This window comes from Ciconia boyciana, chromosome 1 (genome assembly GCF_034638445.1).
Source record: "Ciconia boyciana chromosome 1, ASM3463844v1, whole genome shotgun sequence".
In the NCBI taxonomy this organism is placed as follows: domain Eukaryota; kingdom Metazoa; phylum Chordata; class Aves; order Ciconiiformes; family Ciconiidae; genus Ciconia; species Ciconia boyciana.
This window is the reverse complement of record NC_132934.1, coordinates 198,028,071-198,054,463: the sequence shown is the minus strand read 5'-3', so window position 1 is coordinate 198,054,463 and position 26,393 is coordinate 198,028,071. Positions and strand designations below refer to the sequence as shown.

General features: G+C 38.6%; 1 protein-coding gene across 1 annotated transcript in view; it reads right to left on the bottom strand.

The window, feature by feature from the left end:
* ATP8A2 (ATPase phospholipid transporting 8A2) overlaps positions 1-26,393 on the bottom strand; it is a 349,297-nt gene that overhangs the window by 220,053 nt on the left and 102,851 nt on the right. The window contains exon 24 of the mRNA XM_072850471.1: positions 23,867-23,931. Coding sequence (XP_072706572.1) covers positions 23,867-23,931 — 65 coding nt within the window. The remainder of the gene's footprint in view (positions 1-23,866; positions 23,932-26,393) is intronic.

Genomic DNA, 26,393 nt, shown 5'->3' with positions numbered 1-26,393 from the left:
TACTAAATTTATTTCTTAAAAATCAAGAAAAATGACAAAAGTGTCAGCATTTCAGCCCAAAGAATTGACATCCTAAATGGTCATCCAGTGCAACATGACTGCCAAAGACACCATCTTGAAAGCCATGAACCTTTTGCAACCCTTCTTTGAGTTCAGAAGGCAAAGCTTGCAGCATAAGAAACAAATGTAGAAACAACTGCAGTCAAAGGGACAATTCATCATTAAATGTTCTTCAAATGCTGTGAAAGACAATAGCATATTTGTTCAGTTTGACATTATTTTTTAGTATTTCTAACTTTAGCAAGAAACACGTGTACCCTGGGAAGACTACGGATTTTAAATAGTATAGCTAAAACCCTGTTTTCTTCACATTAAGAACTGGATTAGGCTTATTAGATGATTTTCATTTACTCCAGAAATGCTCTACGTATGACAATCTCTCTATTGCTTTCACTACATATTAGATATTTGACCACAGAAAAGTTTATGGTACACGTAAGACAGTTTATATCTCATACTACAGAAAGGGCAAGAAAGAAACCCTTGTTCTGGACACTAACACATGTGTGTAATTATTAAAAGCAACTGTACTCTGACAAGAGGAAGCAGTCTGTTAGTTTTGCTAACAAGCTAGAATGCCTCAGTGTCTTTATATTTTGATATTTTAGCTTTATTAAATTCATTCAACAGAATAGGCTTTTTGTTTTATTTCCTTCTACTTTAGTCAAACAAGTCCCAATTGCTTTTTCTCTTTCTAATATAACAGTCCAGCTATTCCGGAGCAGAAACTAGCTCTTGTTTAGACCTCCAAGGAAATTCTGTTTCTGCTAAGTAATTTCCCAAAGATAAAAGCCAACCTTTCAGCTCACTGGGTAAATCTTCAGATCAAGAAGATACCACAACCTTCTGCTTCAGATCATGAACATATAGGATTCTGTGTTACACTGTCTTAACCACATGCTTCTGTGTTTCAAGTTGTTAGTACACTCAGATGCCCACAAACTGCTAAGGAGAATTCAGCCAAGAAAATTACACTGGTGTGGGGACCTACAAGTCAGCCTATAATTTACTCCCAGAAAAACACAGTGGTATTTTCTCATTATATGCATGTAGGGTGCTTTAAAGACCCCGATCTCATCTAGAGATCCCAACTTTTTCATATATGTGTGTATATAAAAACCATATAAAGTAATGTGTATGTATATTATCACTATTATAATACCCTGGTTTGATGTATATGAAATATAACCATCCTGATTCAATGAGATTAGAACAACTTTTCCTGAAAGGGAGACAGAAAGAGAAGCCAACAATGTAGTTAAGACCATACTGAAGGAGTTTTATCATTGCTGGCAAGTAAGGAATCCATGTTTATTAGTGTGTAAAAGACTGAACACTAGCCATAATGAAATATAGACTGGATGACAGAACCCATCTTTTCTCCAAAAGAACGCTATATGCAGGGAACACATAGTATTGAGTAGGTTGGTTTGTACAAGACAGGATTGCCTCAACATGATTTTCTCATGCTGCAGTATCTTGCCAGTACAGACACAAGCACATTGCAAAAATAGTGTTCACTATAAAAAAATCATTTATTATTTTCAAGCCATATTACATCTGTAGCATGGAAAATAAAGTTTTTGTTTTACCTTTTCATATATAGGTAACATCAATCTGTAAGACATAAAAATAAAGTTGGAAGGACAGAATTTTCCTCTCTACAGACTAATAAAATTAAAAAAGGGCTAGGGAAAGCCAGAGTTTCAATTATTTTTAGTCTTCCACTCTCAGTTTCCTCTCCAAAATCCCCCCTAAAAAAAATATCACCATTAGCATCTGTGTAGTTAATAACTCAGTTGCATGCTAGTGTAAGTAACAGAGGCCATACCACTGTCAGGAGTTCATAGCCAAAGTTATTCTAGTACTTAAGTAAAAGGAAACTGCTTTGAGCATTAAGCCAAACAGCCAACTATAAACTCAAAGCTACTCAAGACAGTCCCACACATGCAACAAGCCAACCTGTCATATTAGTCTTCCTTTCAAGTGCTTGTGTACTATCAAATCTGTTTTCCAAGTGAAGCCGAGAAAGTTCCAGAGCAGCTGATTAGCACAGGCAAGCTCTGTAATAAAAATGGCTTTTAAGAAGCAGATTGCTTTTAACCCAAGTTGTTTTCTTAAAACCCTGGTTTTGATTTAGACACAATACAGGTATTGAACAGAAATATGAGAGAACTTACAGTTCTCGAAATACCCTTTGAGATTTTACTTCTACTTTTAAAGCATGACAAACATCAGAAGTTACACTCCTTGGACTATATATTTTTCCTTTTTACCCATGGCTGACTAGGCAATAAAGCAACACACAAAGGTGTTTTCAGAAGGATCCGATACAAGCTGTACTCCCATGACCTTACCTCTTTCCCAACAGCCTCCTGGAAATGGGGAACATGCACATTTTTTGACTGTTCCCATCCAACTGGGATTGCTGTAAGGACTTCTAAGATAGTTTACAGTCCCAGACCATCACTTCGACTCATTAAAGAATTAGTTCAGGCTTCCTGCCCTTCAGCAGCTGCCCAAGAGAGTAGGCAGGGTGCAATGGGCTATTCTGGCCACTTCGTTCCTGGCCTCAGTCCATCTGTGCCCTCTCAGGACTTCTAATGAAACCGAGCCCAGCAAGCAGACAGCAAGGCAGCACTCTCCTGCCCAAACTAGCCCCTTCAGCAAGCAACTGGAAAGACGACCCTCAAGTCTGACAATGCTTGTGTTTCAGACTAAACAGTGCCCAAATTGCTTAAGAGCTGCCACAAGGGCAGGTGAAGGCTGAGGAACATCCTGAGCAAAGAAAACACTATGCATGCCCTGAAGGACAAGAGTCTGAACACTCCTGCACCTGGAAAACACAGACAGAAGGCTACTAGAAGAAGCGGAGATGGGAAAGCTGGAACAGCAAAGATGTGGTAAACTAGATTTTTCCCTCATGCCCCAAAACTAAAAGTAAGAGCTCCATAGCTTAGCTTTCAAGGGGAAGACAGTAGCAGGACTAAAATCATTTACCTCTGATAATAATTTTGGAAACCCATCAATTACAGTGCTAAAATAGAGGCATACACTAGGGAAGAAGAGAAACACTATTGGGTTATACAAGCAAGATGCTAGGAAACACTCCTGCTACATCAGCAGAGATCTTCACTATCTGAAGATTTGATACATCTATAGGATCAAATAACTCCCATTCAATAATTTAAGGAAAGTGACAGGAGAGCTATCCAAACCACTGACATAGACAGAGCACGTAAAAAAAATTACAAAAACTGAAGAAGTTAGTGTTACCCTCAAATACCAGAAATCCAGATAGCTATATACTTGTTCAGCTGGTACAGGATCCATAGCTGAACTATCTGCAAAGCATTAGATCATGAAATGAAAAAAGCATGGCAAAATTATCCAACTGGTTTTATGCAAGCCAGTCTGCTGAATCAACTTACTAGTTTTGCTCAAATGAGATTTGGTCAAGATGCCAACTCTTCTGTCACAATTTGATTACAAAACTAGTACTACAGCAATAATGTCAGGTAAATATCTTAAGATTTTCCCACTTTAACACCTTTAGTCAGAGGAAGTCTGAACAGTGGATTTTCTAATAGAGTTCTACCAAGACCAATTCATGCTTGATGCTATTACTTATCTTCAAAGTACCAAAAGAAATGCAAACCTTTTGTCTTGCAACTCAAGTACAGCAGATTAATGAGCAAGAAAGGGACAAAAATAGAAAGCTCTGAAAAAGTAAATATAAGCAAGCTTTCTTGGAGTGATTGATTTTACTTCAACTGGCAGCACATGTGTGAGCAACAGCAAACAGGATGTGGCACAGATCTGAATCCCCTCTTTTACCCTCAGCTCCACTCTCGAAACTGGGGACAAGGGAGCCAGTTCTCCAGCCCATCCACTCACCACATGGCACATAAAGAACCAGCAGCAGGGTACAGCCACTGCCCACCTCCTGAAGTCCACTGTCTTCGGAGAAGTGGGACTAGCTCACCACAGCTAGTCCAGAAGTTGCCATAAAATTGTCGCTATTTCTACTGATTTTTACTTCTGTTTTAAGTCAAATTCAATTAACTTTTGTGCATATTTTAAAAAAAATGCTTGCTACTACACCACAGCTTTAACTGCTCAGAAGATACTAGGTTTAATGATAAGAGTGCATGGCCAGAGGCTCCTAAAAGGCCTGAAGTCTTGTCTAGAGGGTTTTAAAAACAAGAAAAACATAAAAAAATTAGGGTTTATAAAAGGTGATGATACAGGGCACCAAGATTTTCCTGAATATCAGTCAGTAGCCTGAGATTATTTTAAAGTAACCGACTCCCTCAAACAGCTCTAGCTACTTGGCACAGGCTATACCCTTGGGGAAGGGCGATGTGCGTGAACAAGCACAGGTCTCCTGACAGCAGCTTCGGAGAGGCACTGCCTGTGGATGGTCTGGCCTTGCAACATCCTTACATAGGTGTGCAAAAGGATACAAGCAGGAACAAGGACAGCTTTGCCTCTGGCCTCTTTGCAGATCAAAGAAAGTGAGTGCCTCCACTCAGCTGTTCCCTAGTCAGTGTTCCTAGTTATTTTGTTAACTAAGATTGTTTTAAAAAAAATAAAGTCTTCAGCATTCTAAGCACCTCCAAGCTGCACAGGAACAGAAAAAAAGGCCTTTGCTAAACACAGTCCTATTTAATACTACATAAGATGACATTAGGAAGACATTAAAATGACATTTGCCCTTGCCATCATGTTCCTCAATGGTTAGGCAATTTCTTAGCCAGCCATAGTACACAGTCAGCACTCATATTTCAGACAAACTGCAAATTTGAAAGATTACATGTGTTGAAAATTTAGTGTCTTTATATTTTCATAGCTACACAAGAGGCAACAATCCCAGGTAGTGTGTTAGAGGGGGACAGAGGTGAGAGACATTTGCTTGTTTCAGTGACTTAACAGTTCATCCAAGGAGTGTTTTGTAAGAGCTGTCCTGATGCCAGACCCTAATGTTAAGTTTCAAATCACTTTAGACAACTATTTTAATAATCTTGAAGTACCAATACTGATGAGAATCTATGGAGAGCTCCCAAACAGACAATGACTCACTGAAACAGTGTTAAAATCATATAATCTTAACATCATGTAACAACCAGTTTCAGCAATTTAATACTTTAGATATAAAACGAAATCCACAAAAAACCTTCTCCCAGCTGAAGTCAGTAAATGCTTTACCTGACAAGAATCAGAAATACCCAAAATAATGAAGTTTATCACAGCAGTTTTTCAGACTGTATGCAAGACCCCCTGTAACTCACAGGGATGCCGAGCCCTCATTTATCCCAGCCTCCCAAGGCTCCAGGTACTGCATGCCTCCCAAAGCTTATTCTACTATCTAACAAGATGATTATGTTCACCTTTTTAAAAATTCTATACAAATGCACAATTTCAAAAGGCAGCACCATAAAGATTTTCAGAGAACTAATTCCAGCGTAGAGTAACACACAGTTAAGGTAACTATTCATAACTCTAAGAGCAAAATATTAATTCTTATATCATACAGGATACTTTTCTGACTACATGAACTGAAATCCTATCACATGGGAATTAGGGATTTAGGCACAATGACTTTGGACATTGAAATTAGGGCAGAACACCATATTCCGGAAGACACTGGCAGAGCTGATCAACAGTCTGCCTTTAAATAATATGCAGCAGTAATAATACTGAGGTTCACCAGTGGTCCTCATTACTACAAATACATCTGTACTTTCCTGCTCCAAGCTTCCTTCAGGCCCTACTTAACCTTTGCTCATAAAGCATCATGTGTTCCAAAAATGCTTAATGGAAAAGAATATTGTAACCAGCCATTTGTACATGTGAACCCAAACTCAGGACTACTGAAACTGCATTTATGAGGCAGTAGACATGGTCTTAAAACCACACTGGCAATTTTTCCAGCAGAACGTATTTCTACTTGTTGTCTTATTGGACTACATAAAAAGATTCCCCCCCCCCCCCCCATTTTAGCCCACATTATTTAGCCTATTTAGTTCTTAAAATATGCAGTGTACTTTAGTCCATATTAACACCAGGCTTCCATTAAGTACACATATGTAACAAGCTTCACTCAATTTAAATTTGTCTGATGATAACAGTATGTATCATAACAGTATGTATATTAACAGCCAAAAATCCCAATAAGGAACCAGGCCATTTTTTGATAGATGCTGCTATGATTGAAAAGTAGAGGCACTCCAGGACTTTATGTTCACTGAGTAGGCAATACACAGCAGTTAGTTACCTTGTGGGTCCAGTGATCTAAGTTGCCAGTGCAGAGATTAAGGCAGTATGAGTAGGAGTGCTTCATCTCTTACAAGGGTAAGAGATGTGCTAGATACATGCTTGGTCCTACATGACTACCATTGACTTCAAGACGCATTTTGAATAATATTTAGGTTGAGAATTTCCTGTAGGTGACCACCACAAAAAGTTATACTGAAGATCTATATTGCTCTTGGGAGATGAGTAATTCTACTACACTTCTGTACAACAGCTATAGCAACAACTTATTTCCTTGAGCACAGCACTCCCCTAGTTATTGACAAACAGGAATGACTCATTCTTGGCAAACATACTTTCTAACTTTTTTTTTTTGCCAAAATAATGCCTCCAATTTGCAGGTTTCCTTATTGAAGATTCATGTGGCTCCTGGGTGCTGGACAAACCACAAGTCAAATAATCTGTCACAAGGTCTATTTTATTTGCAACCTCAAGTACCTAAATCATTTCCATTTCTTAGCTTCACATGCTTCCATCATACAAAAAAACCCACCAAACAAACTAAACAACGAATTGCTGTCTCTCCTCCCTCTGAAACCAGGACACTGAATTTCTCCACTGTCCTTACTTGATTTCTCCAAAATACTCTGTCCACCTACAATACAAATTCAAATGAAACTGCTAATGACAGGTAACGAGCCACAGAGGAAAGCGCATCTTCTTCCAGATACTCTATACCCTGCTAGACTCCCACAAATAGCCCATTCTGTCCCCTTCCTCTATTGCAGATTTGTTTGCTTATTCCTTGCAGAATCAAAAGCAACAAAAAAACATTAGAAGTGACACATATTTGCTGGCAATTGCCACTGTTAGGAATGGCTACAATGCATAATGCATACAGAGGTCATAGGGCAGCCTTTATGTAGATGCTGTTCTTGTTTAACTTGACTCTAGAATGCATTATAAACTAGTGATTTACAATGGCATTTCAGATAAGCTCAGAAGCATCTCTGCATCCAAAACCAGCAAAGTTTTAACATTGCTGATCCTAGTCCTAACAACTTAAACAAATGTTCTATTCCCATATACAGTTGGTGCAAATTGACATTTCCCTGATATCCACAGGTAGCTCAGAAAGCAAGAGGAGCTCTGCTGCTGCACTGCTCATCATCTGATTGCTTTTGTCTAATTCTAGAGAGAACTGGAAAAAAAAATAATCTTCTTGACATTGCATAACTGTTTCCCAGCAGAAAAACTGGTACCCACTCAACTGAGAAGCTGGACACAACACCTGATCTGCTTTCATCCTGATGGTTTCCTGTATTTTTATTCTTTTTTTTAAGCTAAGAATATGAAGGTACTATGTAAGAAAGCCCCAGGCAAACTTCTCTTTTCTAGTCAAATAAACACCGTTCCCTAAGGTGAACACTAACTTTCAAAGACCTTTTTTCCAGAGTTTTAAAAACACACCAGTTAGTTCCCTATCAGTTTACCCCATGTGTACATCTGAAGTTTTTATTAAAGTTTATCTAATAAATATGATACCCACTTCAATTACTAAAAATAATTTTAATAAGAAAACTCCATAAAATCATCAAGATCATGTTTCTTTTTTAAAATTAAGCCACCAGAGCCATTTCCCTAAAGATTTAGTTGTACAATAGATTTATTTTATTAATATTTACTAAACCTATTAACTCTGTCTACTGAACTGTAGAGTTTGTCTGTCAAGCTGTGGATAGAACTATAAATCCCTTGAGAACCGGATAATACTAAAACTAATATAGACAGAGCAATTAAGTTTTAATAACTTGAAAAGAAAGTAGAAGTTTTCAAAGAAATCAGCTAGTTAATTTGTGAACCCATCCCCCTTTCCCTTATGTTATTTGGAGATAAATTGGGCAATATTAATTCTATAACGAAGACATAAATATTACCATACCAACCTAGATCTTACAAAGCCCCTTAACTATTAATTGGTTATATTCATCCACATTTTCCCAGACTTCTACAGACTACTAAACTCCACATCCAAAGGCACATGCTCTGCTGACCTTCTTCCCCACTGCGAACACAGAATTCTTGAAGCCAGACAACTGTGGTCACCATTAGCCACATAAATGGTCCCCAGTTGTACTGCAGAATTCGATACCTTGTCTTTCTACAAATAGCTGTATCTTATTATTTCAGTGAATTCTATACTTTAGCTACAAGAACTTGAATTAATAACAGACATCAAATTCTTCCATCTCTCAAAACAGAAGAAAGCTTCCTTGTGATGTGTCAGTTTTGCTGGACACAAAAACGGACAAAGATTTTATGTCCAGCTTTCCACTACGCACTCACCATCATTTCCCAGTCTTTTGGTGCAATTTGGATATTGTCAATCCAATTGTATGAGGTTCAACAAGGCCAAGTGCTGGGTCCTGCACTTGGGTCACAACCACCCCATGCAACACTACAGGCTTGGGGAAGAGTGGCTGGAAAGCTGCCTGGTGGAAAAGGACCTGGGGGTGTTGCTTGACAGCCTCCTGAATATGAGCCAGCAGTGTGCCCAGGTGGCCAAGAAGGCCAATAGCATCCTGGCTTGTGTCAGAAATACTGTGGCCAGCAGGAGTAGGGAAGTGATCGTCCCCCTGTACTCGGCACTGGTGAGGCCGCACCTCGAATCCTGTGTTCAGTGTTGGGCCCCTCACTACAAGAGAGACCTTGAGGTGCTGGAGCGTGTCCAGAGAAGGGCAACGAAGCTGGTGAAGGGTCTGGAGCACAAGTCTTGTGAGGAGCGGCTGAGGGAGCTGGGGTTGTTCAGCCTGGAGAAGTGGAGGCTGAGGGGAGACCTTATCGCTCTCTACAACTACCTGAAAGGAGGCTGTAGCAAGGTGGGTGTCAGTCTCTTCTCCCAAGTAACAAGCAATGGGACAAGAGGAAATGGCCTCAAGTTGCGTCAGGGGAGGTATAGAGATTAGGAAAAATTTCTTCACTGAAAGGGTTGTCAAGCATTGGAACAGGCTTCCCAGGGAAGTGGTGGAGTCACCATCCCTGGAGGTATTTAAAAGATGTGTAGATGTGGTGCTTAGGGACATGGTGTAGTGGTGGACTTGGCAGTGCTAGGTTTACGGTTGGACTTGATGATCTTAAAGGTCTTTTCCAACCTAAACAATTCTATGATTACTGATATGATCCTGGACTGAAAAACCAGGATCATATCATTTATGATATGATCATTTCAACCTTTAGCTGTCTCAGGGGTCACTTTCTCTTTTCTGGAGTGCCACAGCAAATCAGAGTTGAATATTAAATACAGGCTGTACAATTAGCCTAAAGAAGCAGCAAGTGCTTAAACCAAGATGGTCTGTATGAATTTCTACCCTACAGTCACTGTTACATGAGCCAGCAGAGGCCCCAAATTAGAATACTCCACAGCTGAACAGTTCTTGCCTCAGAGACAAGATTTGCTCTCAAGGATTTACCTAAGGGATGTAAATGCCCTATGGCCATATTTCAAACAAGAGGGACATGCAGGTAGACTGAACTAATGTCCAGGTCACCCTTCTAGGATTAAGAAGTTACTTATTTTTAATGTTTCAGATAAGGAAGAGAAAGTAAAACCACCTTGTATTGAACAATTCTTTTTACCTGACCAGAAAGGAGCACCAAAGGATCCAAAGACATACAGATCGAACAAACACATTAGCAAAATGGACTAGATAACCAGGCTTTCAGCTTTGATTTGAGGGCTTTGTTGCGGGAATTGCCATAGTGGATCACTTAAAGTATTTTTTCATAAAGCCTTTCAAAGAAGTGTCAGTACTCCCTTCATACCAGATCAGCAACTAGTTCCACATGGAAGAGCATATTAAGCACTGAAGTTACAGCATAATCAGCTCCAATTAAAAAAAAAATCCATTAATTAGATGAAAGCTATAGCTTGCAAACTTCAATTTAAGGTGAGATAAATTGGCAAAGGTGCTTGTTATGAAGCACTGCATCACAAGAAAGGCAGTTTCCCTGATAAAGACTTGAAGTCCACAGCACCTAGAAGATAATTCTGGTTTAGTTATTTCAGAAGCTCTGCGGATACAACTAGGCAGACACTCAGCTGGCCATTCCGTGCACTTGCCCCCTTCTCAGCTGTAATATCATCACTTGAATATAAAACTCAGCCTCTAAGTGCACACAGTGATCCCAAATACTAGTCTACTCACTGGGGAGTATTTGTTTAAACCCAGTTTATTAGATATGGAACTGCAAAACCCCTAATTACAAAACAAAGTTTGAATCTCAGAGACATTGCCATAAATTGGGAGCACATCAGGAGATCAAAAGTTTAATGATAAAAAGACGAAAAGATGAAAATAAGGCTTACAGGGCAGGCAAAACCAGGCTTTACAGCCATTTTGACAGAACTGCTTCCCAAAATAGGTTTTCAAGAAAGGCAAGAGACCTGCACTGAATTAACACCTAATGGAACAGGAATGCATAGGGTGAAATAACTGCACATACTAGAAGCACCCTGCATTCTTCATCTCAGCCAGCAGAAGCTATCAATGGTTAACAATTTCAGTCACCAAAAATGTTAGTCCTCTAAGAGGTTGTCATGTGTTTGTGGCACACACGTTAGAACAAAATTTGCACCAGTATCTCGTATCAGTACTGTTCTGGGAAGTGAGAGCAAGGTTTGAGCAATTTTTATAAAAAATATTGAAATAATTCAGGGCTGTGTCTGAAGAATTCCCCATCGGTTCAACAGCATTATCCTGCAGTAAATAGCAGGAGGATATGATCCAGTTTCTCTCAAGTCCTGAAGTGAAGAGTTGCTGCCCATAATGAGCACAGGCTATTAGAACTGAGCTTACAACTGGCAATTTTGTTCTCCACTATTAGGATGCAGTAACAAACTGTCATAAGAGACTGTGCAGCACAGGTTGTCTGTGGGTCACCATACTACAGTGGCATATATCCTGGAAAAGACTAATCATCATACATCGCATTTTTTTCTTCAGACTTCTCAGTGGCTCAGCATCACAGCACGCGCCCAGCCATTCCGTAAGTACCAGTACAGCCACAACCTTACAGCAGTCCTACCTGCAAAAAACTCATTTGTCATCTAGTTTATGGACCCTACTGTGGTGGTACTTAGGTCAACAGCAAAACATTTACCCACAGAATTCTCTAACTCTGCAAGCTGTTACATTTTCTTTTTTTAATTAATTAGCAGCAAACCAAAAGAACAAGTTATTTATGGAATATGTTTTATTTATAAACAAATTGGAGGACTCTCTGGTTCTTTTAAGGAGAACCTATTCAAAATTAAAAATAGATCTCTCCCCATGACACACCTTATTCATGACAAGCTAATAATACATTCCTTGACAAAGGATAATGCAGGTGGTCTACTCTGCCATAGAAAGACATCATCACAACATGACTACACCATAGCCTTTTTGCTTTAAAGTTTGACAGTTTAAAATGTTAAGATTTAACCCTGCTCCCATAAGACTAACAGGGTCAAATGAACAGAATATCTTACATTGCTTATTTGAGCAAATAGGAAGGATGCATGAGAGTTGTCTTGACAGACAGAAATACTCTGCTTTTGCAAGAGCATACTTTTCTTCTTTCAAATCAAAGGCAAACTGCAAAGTCTAAACTCTGCAACAGCTCCCATATATCCACAAATTTGAGATTTCTGGAGGGGGTGGGAAGGGAAGGAAGTGAAAAGGTTGGAAAGCTACCAATTCAGAAAACAAATTATGTTATTCACAGCTAGTTTTGCCACACAACTAATGTGTCACAAGATGTTTATAACACTGCATTTAGAAAAACCACTAGCAAAAAAGTTCATGATACAGAAGGAAAAAAATTGAAGCACTCCCAGGACAAGCACATCCCACAGAGAAACAAGACATAGCTGAACAGGAAGCTTTGCCACAGCTTGAGGAGCTGGTTTCAGTGACTAAGCTGAATTTATTTTGTGACATACATTTTACTTAAGTGAAGCATGCCATGAAATATAGCCAGTCTACCAAGAAACATGCTCAAATAAGTCGTTACCATTGCTCAACTCAAACTCACTATCTACTTTTGTCATGGTGGGGTAGGACAGAGAACACAGCAGTATAAGTGAATAGTCAAGTTTTCCATGGATTTTGATTCTCTTCCTAAATTAGCCTATTTCTGGGTAGAAGGAAAAAGGACTACCCAAGAGGAGCACAAGACACGAGTTTGCAAGAACTAAAAAGATTACACCAATTCTAAGCTTATGAGGCAATTTCTCTAAAAGTCTTCCCACCACCACCACCACAGCCCTGTTGTCCATCAGGGCTGTCAAGAGCTTCACATGTGCACTCTTACCTTGCCCGGCTAGCTTGAAAAGACAGAGTATATAAAAAGTATACATACCACTGCAACCCAGCACGATGGAAGCTTCAACATGGACATCTGAATGGACATCAGATGGACATCTGAATCACCTCAGCTCTCATTAACACTCATATTCCCAAAGCTCTCCAAAAAAGCATTAAGTTCTGACATTTCAGAACTGTGATTTTAGGCCTGCTTAGAACATTGGTTTTGATAATTTTAGGATTTGGGAATTATTTGAAATCAGTTTTGTCTTGAAATTATGGAGAGGAGATTGCACTCACTACCTAGCTTCAAGTCAGCTTATCTTCTCTAACAAATCACCTCCTAAATATGAAACAGAGCAAAACTGACCCTCTAGCATCACTACCTCAGTTAAATGACTGGAGTTACATATATGAAAACACATCTTGACACATTTTTCAGTAAAAAAATAAGCATACATCATTGTGGCAAAGGCACGTAAAAGCCTTAGAAATTTCTAAAAGATTTCTCTGATCAGTTCTACTCTATGTGTTCCTTCTGCTTTTTAACCTTCTGCATACATAGGCAGGTATTAATTTCATACAGCTGGAGAATTGCTTAATTATAGTTTCCGACAAGCCAATCAGCCCAGAAAAATTCAGTGGGACTTTTTCTAGCTTCAACCAAATGTAAAAGATCTTTTTCCTTAATTCTCATGTGAAGGAAATTTATTCCTTTATGAGATTGATGAGCAGGCTTGGAGTAATCAAGCTTCAGCTACAAGAATGATTCTCTAATTCTTAAGAAAAAGGAAATAATCTTCAGAAACATGTTTAACAAAGTAGTAAGTCAGTATTATGGGAACCACAAAAATAAGACCACAGATACCTATATCTCTGTTTTCTGAAGATGTGATCAAGACATACCCTAATTCTTACCCTGAAGCAGTAGTTCTCCACTATCTTCATTAAGTTAACAGTGCAGGTGAATAAATCCTATTGCTTTAGGCTGGCCCCGCACCAAAAAAGGAAGACTGCTTATGCTTAAGAAAACTACACAAACTTGCATGAACAAGGACTCCCCTTCCCCTTCAATGAAAGCAGAGGATCAGATATGAAAATAACTATCTTGAGAGAATAAAGGAGTACTTAGTTCTTACCCTTCAATACAAAAGATAAATCTGAACTATTTCTACAGATGTGTAAAATTAGCCATGTCAATCAAGAGGATCAGTATCCATAACTCATTTTCCTACAGATCAGACACCTGCTTAGTCTTATTCCCCTAAAAAACACAACATCATACTTCAACATAAGCAAAAACTGCATTTCATTGGTAGCTTCTCATTTAACAAAATCCTGCTTTCACTTCATTATGCATCCTTATATTTCCATGGTCTCTTGTGCTTATTAGAAAGAAGTGTATCAGTATGCTGCAGAGAATCCCATCTTCAAAGCAAACATACTTCCTTCACCATCCAGCTGAAACCATTATTATATTGTTACTTATACAGCAGAAAACAGATCTGGATAACACTCAGGGATCATCTATTGAGAGAGAAGCCTCCACGTATGTGAAGACCATTAGCAGTTTTAAGGGAAATAGTGTTTGTTCCCAGTCATTTTCCTCTAACATGAGACAACTCTTACAAACAAGATAGCAAATTTTAGATGGAATTCAGGGAACACACACTCTTCCCTTCCACTTTTATGTAATATTATCTATTCTGTCCTATAGCATGGACAAGGCATTAGCAGGATGAGCCCCCACCTGCTAAAATACCCACAGCCTAAAGCTGCAAGATCTTTTCTGGGTCTTGTCAAATGTCATTGCTATTAGAACTTAAGATATGAAGGGAAAAGTAACTTAGAAAAGAGAGTGTTTGGTTTTTTTTTTAATAGCCCTCCCCAACCCCGCAATTTCCAGCTATGGAAAGAAGAGTCATTTAGAAACCTGGTCTTCGGACTCCTAAAGGTCCTTGCATTCCTTCAGGTCCAAGTGCCCCCCACTTAATCCAAACCAACTATCACAGTGCCAGAAAACACTAACAGAAAAAAAAAGCAGATAAGGGAAAACAGTCATTAATGAATGCTGAAAATGGAAAGTAGGATGAAACAAAAATACCAGCCCAACTCATTCACCACTCACAGCTCAAACCTATTAGTATTACTTCCTGAAAAAATGTTCATCTGATACTTAAGTTACACAGTCCTGTGTGTACTTAAACCTACAGGTCCAGTTAACACCTGTAGTCTTTCATTTGTAATTCTACACAGTGGGCTCAAATCAAAGCAGCTTTTCACACGAAGAGCTGTATATTTTCCACATACATACAACTAACTGTCTATGCAGATTATCAAATACCTGGAGTTATGAAAGATTCTATTTGTTCCTCAAAAACAAACAAAAAACCCACTAAATCTCTTCTACCTAATGTTTTTGAAGATTGATCTGATTACTAGACACTATTCCTTGTGTAACTACTTATTAGCTTGACATCTGTTTCTAGATTAAGAAAAACAGAAATATGAGCAATATAAAGAATTTAGTACAATAGAGAAATTTATTTTTTTCCCTAGTTTTCCTAACGAGCTTCCTTTGCAAATTCCCGGTACTATACAGAAGAGTTGATTACAATTCCAGGCTGACTGGTGATTGAAGTAACTTATGAGCCACAAGACACCAGAGGAGCATCCTAGATGCCCCTCTGAAGGAGAGCTGATGGTTGGCTAAAACTGAGCTTGTCCACATTGATCAGTTTGAGAATACTAACTTTATCTGAAAGCATTTAGGCAGATGATAGCAGGGGAGAAAAATTCCCAGTCTCCTCTCTTGTGCAACACACAAGATGTAACCTTCAAAGCATCTACAAGGCATTAGCAGTACAGGACTTGTTCTCATCTTCCCAGCAGTTACTGGTACACCTTACTACCTTTTAGTAGGACTGAAGAACACAATACCAATGCTTTGGAGTTCCCAGTAGTAAGTAACTTTGGTTTTAGTCTGAAAAGCTGACAATGACTTTACCCCCATTCCTTAGGAGTAGTCAGCATGACATCACTGCCAATGCACAGACTTCCTTTCTTCCAACAGCAGGAGCATCAGGATCCAAAAAGCAACACCTTCAAAGTTTCTCAGAGCTTCACAAGGCACTGTGTCTTGTAGTTGTGCTCAAGAATTTGAAATACAGATTTATATAAAATAACTCACATACTGTGTATGCTAAAGAAATTCCTGTACTGAAGCCAACACCATTCTTATGGAAACCATAATGCTACACAAATCCTTCTGTACAGTGTACAGAAGTATAGTACAGAAGACACTATTGGAACCATATCCTTTGCTTTAAGACAGGCATGCTGACAGACAATTTATTTTTAATGGCCTACTTCTCAGGTTTTCTTCCTTGCCACAGTCTGAGTTTTCCCAATGGTTATTAGAAAAAGTATTAGGCAGCAACCCAGCAAGACCTGCTTATTTCTAGCATATGGGTAAATCCAGTGACCAGATCAGAGCTCTACTTCCTAAGAGATCCAGAGCAGTTTAGATGCATGATTCCCAGATAATCCTAAATCTATAGATCTATCAGTATTTAAATAAAAGGAATAATGGTGTCTATTAAAGATCTCTCCTTAAAAGATTGTTTGTTTGTTTTTTTTAAACTCTGTTCAGAAGTGTGGGAAGGAAATGTGCCCATAAGAATGAAGATCATGAAAGTCATTGGATAAGCATGAGAATATTATTGGATTCAAGAGATTTTCCTTATAGGTTATAGAACCTTTGTAGTAATGCTACCCTACAGAATAGCAAAAATAAGGTAACAACAAAATAACCAAATTTTCTGGGTCCTCACTCTTCACCACTAGAATACAAAGCATAACTGCATGTAAAGCTTCCCTGCAGATAGTAAGACCCAGTTTGGGAAGTCAAGACACTGACTGCAGACAACAAATTACACTGTGAAGTTTTTTTTAAGAATACTACACAATACCATGGTAGCACAAACAGGTTTATCCATGCTCATGTTCAACAGCTCATCCAAACAGTGAAGAATGCAAAAGATGCAGCTGAGCAAGCAGCGAAGTGAAGGTGGTCAGCTTCTGCTTCTGTGCTTATGCTTTTAGTCAGATTATCATCAATAGGCGCTGGCATTAAGGGTTCTTATACTGGAGCATCAGTTTGTGGTTACTTACACATCTATGTATAAACACAGGATGACAACTGTCAGTCCAGGCACATGAGTTCCACAGGACACATTTACTGTGTAGCTCCGTTTACATCAACAGAATTACTTTACAGCAAAATACTATGCATAGGTTCAGAATTGGGTCCCTCCAATTTTGCCCTTCCACTACTGTTAAATACAGCCCAACGTGATAACCAATTGATACAGTTCCCAGCTCTCCTTTCTACAGCACCGAAGGCCAGGGGAACACACCCAACATCCCTCAGCTGTAATATCCACTACTCTCATGTCAGGCTTTCCAGGGCCTCTCTGGGTCATATGATCTCCCTTCTTCAGCTTTCCCTCTCACTGAACTCAACTTCTATGAGATGCCAATGAAAGAAATTAATCCAGGTTAAAAGCTACACAATCAGATTTTATTGTGTTTCTAATTTAAACAAACAGAAACTGAATCTACAAATTATGCTCAAAGTAAATCTCGTGCTCAAAATATTTTCACTTGAAAAAGCTTTATTAAGAGGAAAGAAAAACTAAGTGAGCATATGTATGCATATAGATAAGTCCATAAAACACAAACATTTGCAGATTATTATGCTAAGTTTCTAGAATTCAGCTGAATCAAGCTAGTGATTAGTCTTTTCTATACCTACTAGTTCTCTGAAGGGAACAGAAATGATGGATTTTTCCCTCAAGTGCATGATTTAGAAAAAAATTTAGCTCTCAAACAAGCCAAGACAGTTGTTCGATCACATCTCACCTGCTGCTGCATGCCAAGGAGCAGAAGTGGGGGGGAAAAAGTAACACAGGGACTGCACAAAGGGGAAAGCGTATCAATATTTAAAGGCTCTAAGCTCAACTTTTATCTTGTAAAAATTCATTTTTAGCATTAATGGATTTTCAGAGGTGGAATATATTAAATATATGCTACAGATGTGAGAATCTTCTATTGATAGATTTTAGGCTAAGTTGAACAAAAGTCATAATTGCTGTTACAGGTGCAACATACAAAATAAGTATTACGATGGATATCTGATACTGAAAAATTGGCAATAAGTAGCTAAAGACACGTACCTTAGAATTAAAAGAACCAGTGGCAATTATTAACAAAACATGTACAAGTTCTATATTTAGACTTACAGAAAATTCAGGTCTACGTTAAAAATGGTGATAAGAGTACTTGAAAAAAACAGAATTTCTTTGGTTTGAAAACAAGACTGATGTAATACAAAGCATTTTTGATGTACCAGCTCCATAAGTCCATGCTCCTGTTTTGGAAAAGCCCCACATGTTATCTGAGCTAAAGCATCACAGTCACCTTCGATATTAGATATGTCTTCATGATGTACCATGTAATCACCCATCATCACTTTCTTCACTTAAAAGACCAGCAACTACATATCAATGGGGTTTTTTTTGCTCATCTGACATGTCGTGGTTCTCCATTTCTCTGGGTTTTTTTAAGGTTCTGAAAGCTTCCATCAGTTTTTACGTTTACTGAGAAACTTCTAATACTGTTGTCTCAGTTTACAACTGGATTCTACAACCAAAGTTTTCCACGCATTAAATTATTGGAACGCCTATAGATGAGGGGGCAGCAGAGGAAAATTAGAAAATGCAACAATCATTTTCCACAAAGCTTTTTTTCATGTACAAGTGTCTAACTAGAACCTGAATAAACTAAGAATAGATACTATTTTACCTGCTGCTTTTGCTAAAACCTATCCACTTATTAGTGGCTTGTTAAGGACTCTGCATTACTCAACATAAATCAGCCGTGGTTATGTTTTACAGGCTATTTCAAGTATAAAATCTGCAATTAACACTGAAGTGCTCCAAGAATATTGGTGCATGATATGTCTGAAGTAAATTCTCAACTTTGCACAGGGGATGTTGTTTAACAACTATCACTTTTCAAACTCAAATCACTCCAGCAGCAGCCATGACCCCTTCCTTAGAACCTCTGACAGAGACATGCACAGCTGAGGTTAAGTTTGTCATCTCCAACTCTGACTTTTATCTAAAGTTACAGGACCAGAAAAGAGATGTTCTCAGCTTTTTATAATTGCAAAATTTAGGTGATGTTATTTCAAAGAAGTAAAGCTACACAAATGAAAAGCATGAAAAATGAAGACACCAATCTTTTATGTTTTGTAGAACTGTTATAGTATTAGCTCACATTTTTGGCTCATGAAAGGGAAACCAGAAGGAATCAGCTAAAATTAGGTGTGGAAGATACATTGCTATGCACAGGTGGAACTCTGTTGTTTCTTCCCACTCCCCATTCTCCCACCACTACTTTATCATGTGCACCAAGCACCACATAACATTAATTCACCAAAGTAAGTATCTAGCATTGAGTTCTGCAGAGTACCTTCAGCTATCCACAAGAGTGAATCCTTAAGCGTACTGTGATAATACTGATCACAGTTGAGGTCAAAATCAAGGTGTCAGGCATTCAATTCAACATGAGCCATCAGCAACACTCCAACTTAAAGAATTAGGAGCAGCTGCTGTGCTCTCTGTATTCCACAGAACTCCTCATTCAGCTACATAACTAGAGGTAGGAGGTGGGAAAAGATTATGATAGAGTTTCCTTTTTTTATCTAGGGATTTTAAAGTATGCCTACTAGAAAGTTGATAGCATATTTCTTTTCTATGTTGACAGAGGTCAGGCAAAAAGAGGGGAGAGAAAGGATTCATTTTATGTCAACCCATACTTGATCACAGCTTCTCATTCTAGTGTGTCCTTAGACTGAGCCACGTGGCAAGATGCATATGAAATGGCTCTATGACTGATGGTGTCATCCTTGACCTCTCATGCTTTACGAGTATGACTAACCATTCTTATTTGAGTAACAGATCCACCTTAATGGCCAGTATTCTATAGAGTCAGAAAGCCTCCCATCCCCACACTCTTTAAAGACAAACAGAGTCCTCAAGGGTCTTCAAAATAGGCTCCATACCCCCATCTATCCAACCACAGTGCTTTCTGGCATTAAGACAGTAGAAGCCTCCAGTAATATTTTCAAGTTTTACATGTGACCAATTACCCCCTCTACCATCATGGGGTCTGTCTGTCAATATACCTTTGATTGGTGTTCATAGTGGAGACTGTCAATTAGATAAATCTGCCAAAACTTCAACACAGTAAGAGAACAGATTGTCAATAAAAAGTTTCTCCTTATCTTAACCCATACCATGAAGACTAATACAACCTTAAATCTTCCTAGACTGTTCAATCCATACAGCTTCTCAGTTAATTACCCTGTCTTTTTTAAATCTGTACCCATGTTCTCATTTGTAGTACAGCTGTTTAAGAGCTCTAGTTTCACCTAGAAGTCAAGAGTTAACTCTGGAGTTAAGACCCAGAGATTAACTTTTATTTTTTAGTTATCACTGCAAAAAAAATACTTCTATATACAGTTTTCCAGACTTCCAGTTTCTGCTTCTAAAGTACTTAACAGAAGACCTCAAAAGAGGAGCACCACATTTACTTATGAGAAAGCTTAAAAATTATGAAAATAACTACTTGCCCTACTATTCCTCACTTGACTCCTAGCCTCCCCTCTCCTAAACAGCAGAGACAGCTGTTCATTCCTGTCCTCCCCTCACTGCCTTAGAAGACTTCAATCTGAAACTGGACAATGGATTCAAGATTCAGCAAGTGGAAGTGGGTGGGTAGATCTGTCACCTTTTCCCTTTCATATACATATTGCCTTTAATGGGGAAAAGGGTATATAGCCTCTTCTAATTGATTTAATTAATTTCTTTCTGCAGGGGTCCTGTCTATAACTCCAAGTGAAGTTACTGAAGTATTTGCAAAGCTGGCATGTGGGAAAGTGAGAAGAGATGCTTTGGTCAATGACATTTTCTCCCAGTTCAGTTCCCACATTACCTTTCCTTCATACTTCTTGGCTAAAGTTTGGGGAAAAAGTTGAATATATAAAAACCTGAAAGTGCATATGCTACCAAGTTCAGAAAGGAATTAAAATAAGCCTTCAAGTATTTTAAAATAGGAGATTCCCTCTATACTTTCTTGGAATACACTAGTTCCCACCTTTCAGCATTTTCTGTACCCTATATTCTTTGGCTCTTATTTATTTTTCCTTTTAGGTTTCCTCTCTAGTAGCCATTTTTGCTTCATAGATCTGTGATAAAAGGAAGGACAGGTTTCACTTGGTTACAATTGGTTTGGCATTTAGTGTATATACTGAGGCAGGGGTTGTCAACTGAAGCTGAGAAGTAAGCAGTTGACCCTCTGAAAGGTACTCAAAAGGTGGAGTATGGAAACTGTCAGACTTCTCCCCAACCCACATACCCAGCCCATCAACTGAAAGCAGATCAAGCTGAATAGTTACAGTTGCACAATGAGTTCTTGTTAAAGCAGCACTTTTAACATCACATAGGATCTACTGAGTCAAAACCAGCTGACATAGGCCTCCATTTTCTCATGTTTCAAGAGAAGTATCAAAGAATGGTCTAAAAAGCAGAAGGATCTAATAGGACTTCAAGAATGTCAAATGCATAGATAAAATTAGCTAAAACAAACCCCTACTATCCTAAAGCAATGAAAAATATACCAAGTTTTGAAAATAAAACACAGAAGCCTTTTTGGAGTCTAAAAATCCTACAGTAATATATGTAAGTGTATTCCTTTGTACAGCTACATGATACACATTTCAGTAAGTCTATGTCAGTTTTGTAAACAAGATAGGACTGCAATCACACCAGTTAACCAGAGCTGGTTCTACACACAGGCCAGGGTCAAGCTGTTCTTGCTGTTGAAGATGGGAAGGGAGGGGAAGAAAAAAAAGTTGAGATCTGGGCACATTTTTCTCACTTCTTATTGCTTAAATCCAGCCTTTCATCCCAGAAAAGGCAAGTTCATTTTTGCCTCTTACTAAAAGTCCTTGAATCGTTCTACCTACACTGCTCTTTGACATTTGAAGGAAAATCCCATGGTTGAAGCACTCACCATTAGGGCACACACAGTAACCCATTTCATTATTCATCCTGCCCTCTCATGGTCCTTTCACCCAATTAACTGAAGTCACAATTTAAAAGCAGGTGCTGAAGCTGTTAGGTACTACTTACACCTTCGGTATTACATTCACTACAAGTAGAGGTATCCAAAAATCTGTCACTGTATCACTGCATTCATAACCAGAAGTAGTAAAAAAGTCAAGTTAACATGGCTTGAAGACTATCTTGTCCAGCTTCCAGATGTTTCTAAATACCAAGCAATGTTAGCTCTATTTTCTTCCTCTGATATAGCAAGAACTTCTTCTGTCATGTCTTCAGTTTGTACCCCTTGCTTTGGCCATAGAGAATCTTTTTCTAAGTCTTATTATTTCTGAACAAGCATCACAACAGGCACATCGTTTGTCTCTGCAAATTTAGAGGAACTACTTTTAATTCAGATTGAAGTAAGAATCTTAATTTCCAGAGTCAAAAAACTTCAATTGTGCTTGACTCAGAGCTTCAGAATGTGTAAGAAATTTTAAAAAGAAAACAAAGCATAACTGTTTTCCTTCTTCTGGGTTGAGTTCCCAATACATGAAGAAAAAAGAAACCAAGTTTTCTTATTCCTATAATCCTAACCAACTAATCTTCCTCAGGAAACAAAGACCACCAGCTGCTCATTTTCTATTGATGTTCTGCATCTTTCTTCAGGTTAAGTGGTCCAGTCAGCCAAGTGTGGCAGAAAGCTCATCAGAAGCACAGTATTTTGAACTCTCAAAAAGGAAACCATTCCCTTAGAAGACGGACCATACAGGAGTGGAAAACTGAGCAGATGAGTCTTAAGCAAGGCATCTAGATATTTGCTTGAAACAATTCACATACTCCAATCTACACACACTTAATGTAGTAACTGTTTAAAAGTTAAAATCCCAAAGTTTTCTTTTCCCACTAGAATTATTTAAACAAGTCTCTAACTATGCAGAAACACAAAACTTAACTTCTGCAAGAGTACTAACATGGCCTTCATTGCTAGAACTCAGTGAGACAGCTCCCATCAGGGTGCATTATGCTGCATGGAAACCAGTAATCCAGCCTCTGGAGGCAGATCACCTCCCCTTGGATTCACTGGGATTTCCTGAGTTCTGGTGAGCTAGAACACTAGGACTTGAGATGCCACAACCGCATACAAAGAACTTGAGTCTAAGCTGAAAATACTATCAAGGCTGCTGTTAACTAAATCACATAGACACAACTAGAAAGTAACACTTATCAGGCAATTACTTTGCCACAATAGTATTCCCCTCTTCCACCAGATTTCCAGATATCCAGTAACTCCTTTCATACTCAAAGGTACAGGCTTTGCATCTCGAATTCAGTCAAGCAGGATGAATTGTCAACAAGTATCAGATCCTGCCTATTATAGATCTTTTCATCTGTCCTACAAATACCTCTAATAGCAATCAAATATTCAAGTGATATCAAATGCCAATATTGATACTGAAACAGGCAAACTGGAAAAAGGATCTTCTGGAAAGATTTGTGTACAAGTGTATGATTTTTCTAGTTAATTTTTGCACATACCTGAGGAGCATGGCAACCACTTGCAGGCAATTTTGATCCAATTTTTAGGTCTCAAAAGCTGTACATAGGCAAGCTCACAGTGCAGTTTGCTCAGGCATAGATTTGGTTACAGCTGTTCCATGCAATGCTGAAGATAGCTTATTATGTTGAAATGAATCTTTTAACTTTTTCTTCAAACATGTTACTCCTATATCTATACCTTAAAGCCTAACAGTGTTCCTGATGGCATACTGTAGGTTTCACCAGTTTGCAGCAGAATCAAACCCATGGACCTAATTAGTTTCTTGTTCTGAGACTGTAGTTTGATCTGTACGGCTTATGACTGGAGACCTCAGGAGTGTGTTTTGCACAACCCACCCCTGTTTTAGCATGAATTGTTTATCTTGTTACCCCTAAAGGCAAGTGAGAGAAATAAAATGAGAAAGCTCAACAACTTTTCCTTTTGTTAGCAACACCTCCTTCTGTGAAGAATTACACCAGAATTTGCTTACTTACATCTAGCGAATCCTCATTGACCAGGATGAGAGACATACTCTGTGAAATGAGTCTGCAAGAGTATCCTGCAAGAGAAAAAAAAAACCGCAAGGATTTATTTTTTGGAAGAATATTTAAGGTTTAGCTAAACCTTAAGATAAGCATCTATAGGCCAGATTACCATTTATTTTTTGAGCAGTTACTTCTATCAGGCAGGCTACTGGAAACATTGGTGTATAGGACACTCCAACTTGACAATTTTACTAGGAACAGAGGCTGCATTTCATCTGCATTTCCAAATACATCACTTGAGATGTTTTAACCAAAGAAAACACCATATGAACTAGATGCAGTAGCTATAGGCTATAGCCCTACAGCAAAATTAAATATTTCTATACCTTTTTTTGTTTAATCTACATGAAGGCAGAATTGCCTTCAACACGTTACAGGAACAGATGTGAATGCACAGTTGCAGCTATGCCACAGGACTGGAAGCATACACATTGAATCCATCGGTGCTACCCAGTCCCCTTAGCCCACACTTTGGTTACAGGAGCATATTTTACTCCTGAGATTTTACTGTGGAAGGTCCTGAGCTTCATCAAAAACTACAGATCAATGACACACACAGAGCCCCTACCAGCTCCTAGTGGCATCAGGTAATTGTACTAGATTATTCTCAGTGTAGGACTGGGACATGAAAGAACAAGAATATGTTGCCAAGTCTGGAGCAGCACTCAGAAGGTAGTTCTGTACATTTGGCAGAACACCAAAATCAAAAGCAAAAATTCTCAAGACAGAGTAAAAGCCTCTTGTTTTTGTAACAGTAAAAGCCAGTGACTGCAGTACCACTCAATGCCACTGAAGTGGCAGTTCCTCTGCCACACGATTGTCACTGACATGAGAAAGTCATATCCAGGATACATATACTTGGCATTTACAGAATAAACAGTTTAATTCCAGCTCATATTAATGGCAAGAGACAAATGCAAACTCGCATCAGACTGACCCCACTGCATTATCCTAAAAAGCTCATCAAGTTCTCTTGGCATTGGCACAGTCATGTAACTTCATAAAACAGCAGAGAACTCATTTATTTGAAGCACATGCCTTTTATTGCCAATCCAAGTTACACAGGAAAAGGAAATACAATAGAATTATTTTCTATTTCTACTGTGCTTTTGTATAGAAATAAATCACAGCGAGTTTAAGAAATTGCTGTCATAAAATGAGGTCTCAGGAAGTCTTTTACTTTTCTTAAATGGAGACTGGAGGCCACCGCAGTATAAGAGTAACATCCCAGTGATGAACCACTGCAAGGCCACAGGTTCAAAAGCAGAATGGCATAGTCAATGTAAAAAGATTAAGTGTCTCCCTCCATATCTCACAACAGCAAGAAAACAACTGAGGCATGAATTTATTTTCTGTGGGATTCTTGGTTCCTTAGGAAGGCCATACTGGCTCATCAATTCCAATGCAAATCATTTCCTCAGGCTACAGAATTTTTATAATTGGGCTAGTTTTGTAGGTATAATCCAAGGTTAGCATGCCCGCATGAATGACTTCTGTCAAGAAAGCAAATCCTCATCTTACTTTGTGGAAGACATGCTTATATCACATAGCCAGGCACTTTCAGGCAGCAGGTCTGATGACCTGCAGAAGTTTTGTTTCTCTTCCATTTTCACAGCTATGTGGTATATGGATATCAGGTGCAATCTTGCAGATACATTTTCATCTTATTTGTGTTAACGAGCTAAGGTTTACTTTCTGCTTTAGAGAACAATACAGAATGACATTGAACTCACCTGTTGGGAAAAGGATGAAATATTCTAACCAAGTGCAGCCTACAACATGAAAACTTTGCAGATAGCCTCTGATTCTGCCTGTGAACAAGTCTTAGGTGGTAGTACAGAACTGAGTAATGAAGCTTCAACAGATATAGACAAAACACTGACTTGGAAAAAAAGTCATTTTGCCACTTTTAGAAGTTACTCCCAAGCTGAAGAACCACTTCCTTATTTTTACTGAGAAGAAAAAGAGAATATTGCAAACTTAAGCACTTCCCTCCATGTCAGGGTTATTCTTTCCCCAGGGAATGGCAACAGCCTTGTTCAGTAGGCTGTTACAAATTCAGTATAACTAATTCAAAAGGATTATCTAGTAGCATTTGGTTGGAACAGCAGCTACAATACCAAGCTGTAATTTCTAAACCACTGCTCACTGTTTCATTCTACCTCTTTCAAAAGATGCCACTCAAGAAGTAGAGTTCAAAGAAACCTGTGGAAAACAAATTTGCTCTGCTGTGCATCTTGGAAGTCATGGAGTCAGAAGAACTAATCCTGCAATTGAGGTCATTTTGTGTCTTGTCATCACATTAAGCAGGAAGGGGATCAAGACTGGAATAGGAGGATACAAGTCAAGCCTAACAACGGTTTATAGGAGATCTATACATTATGTACAATTTCAGGACTATGAAGATGTTAAAATCAAGCACTAGTACAAAACAAACTAACTGGCAACTGTAAGATTATAAGTGACATTTGTAGTC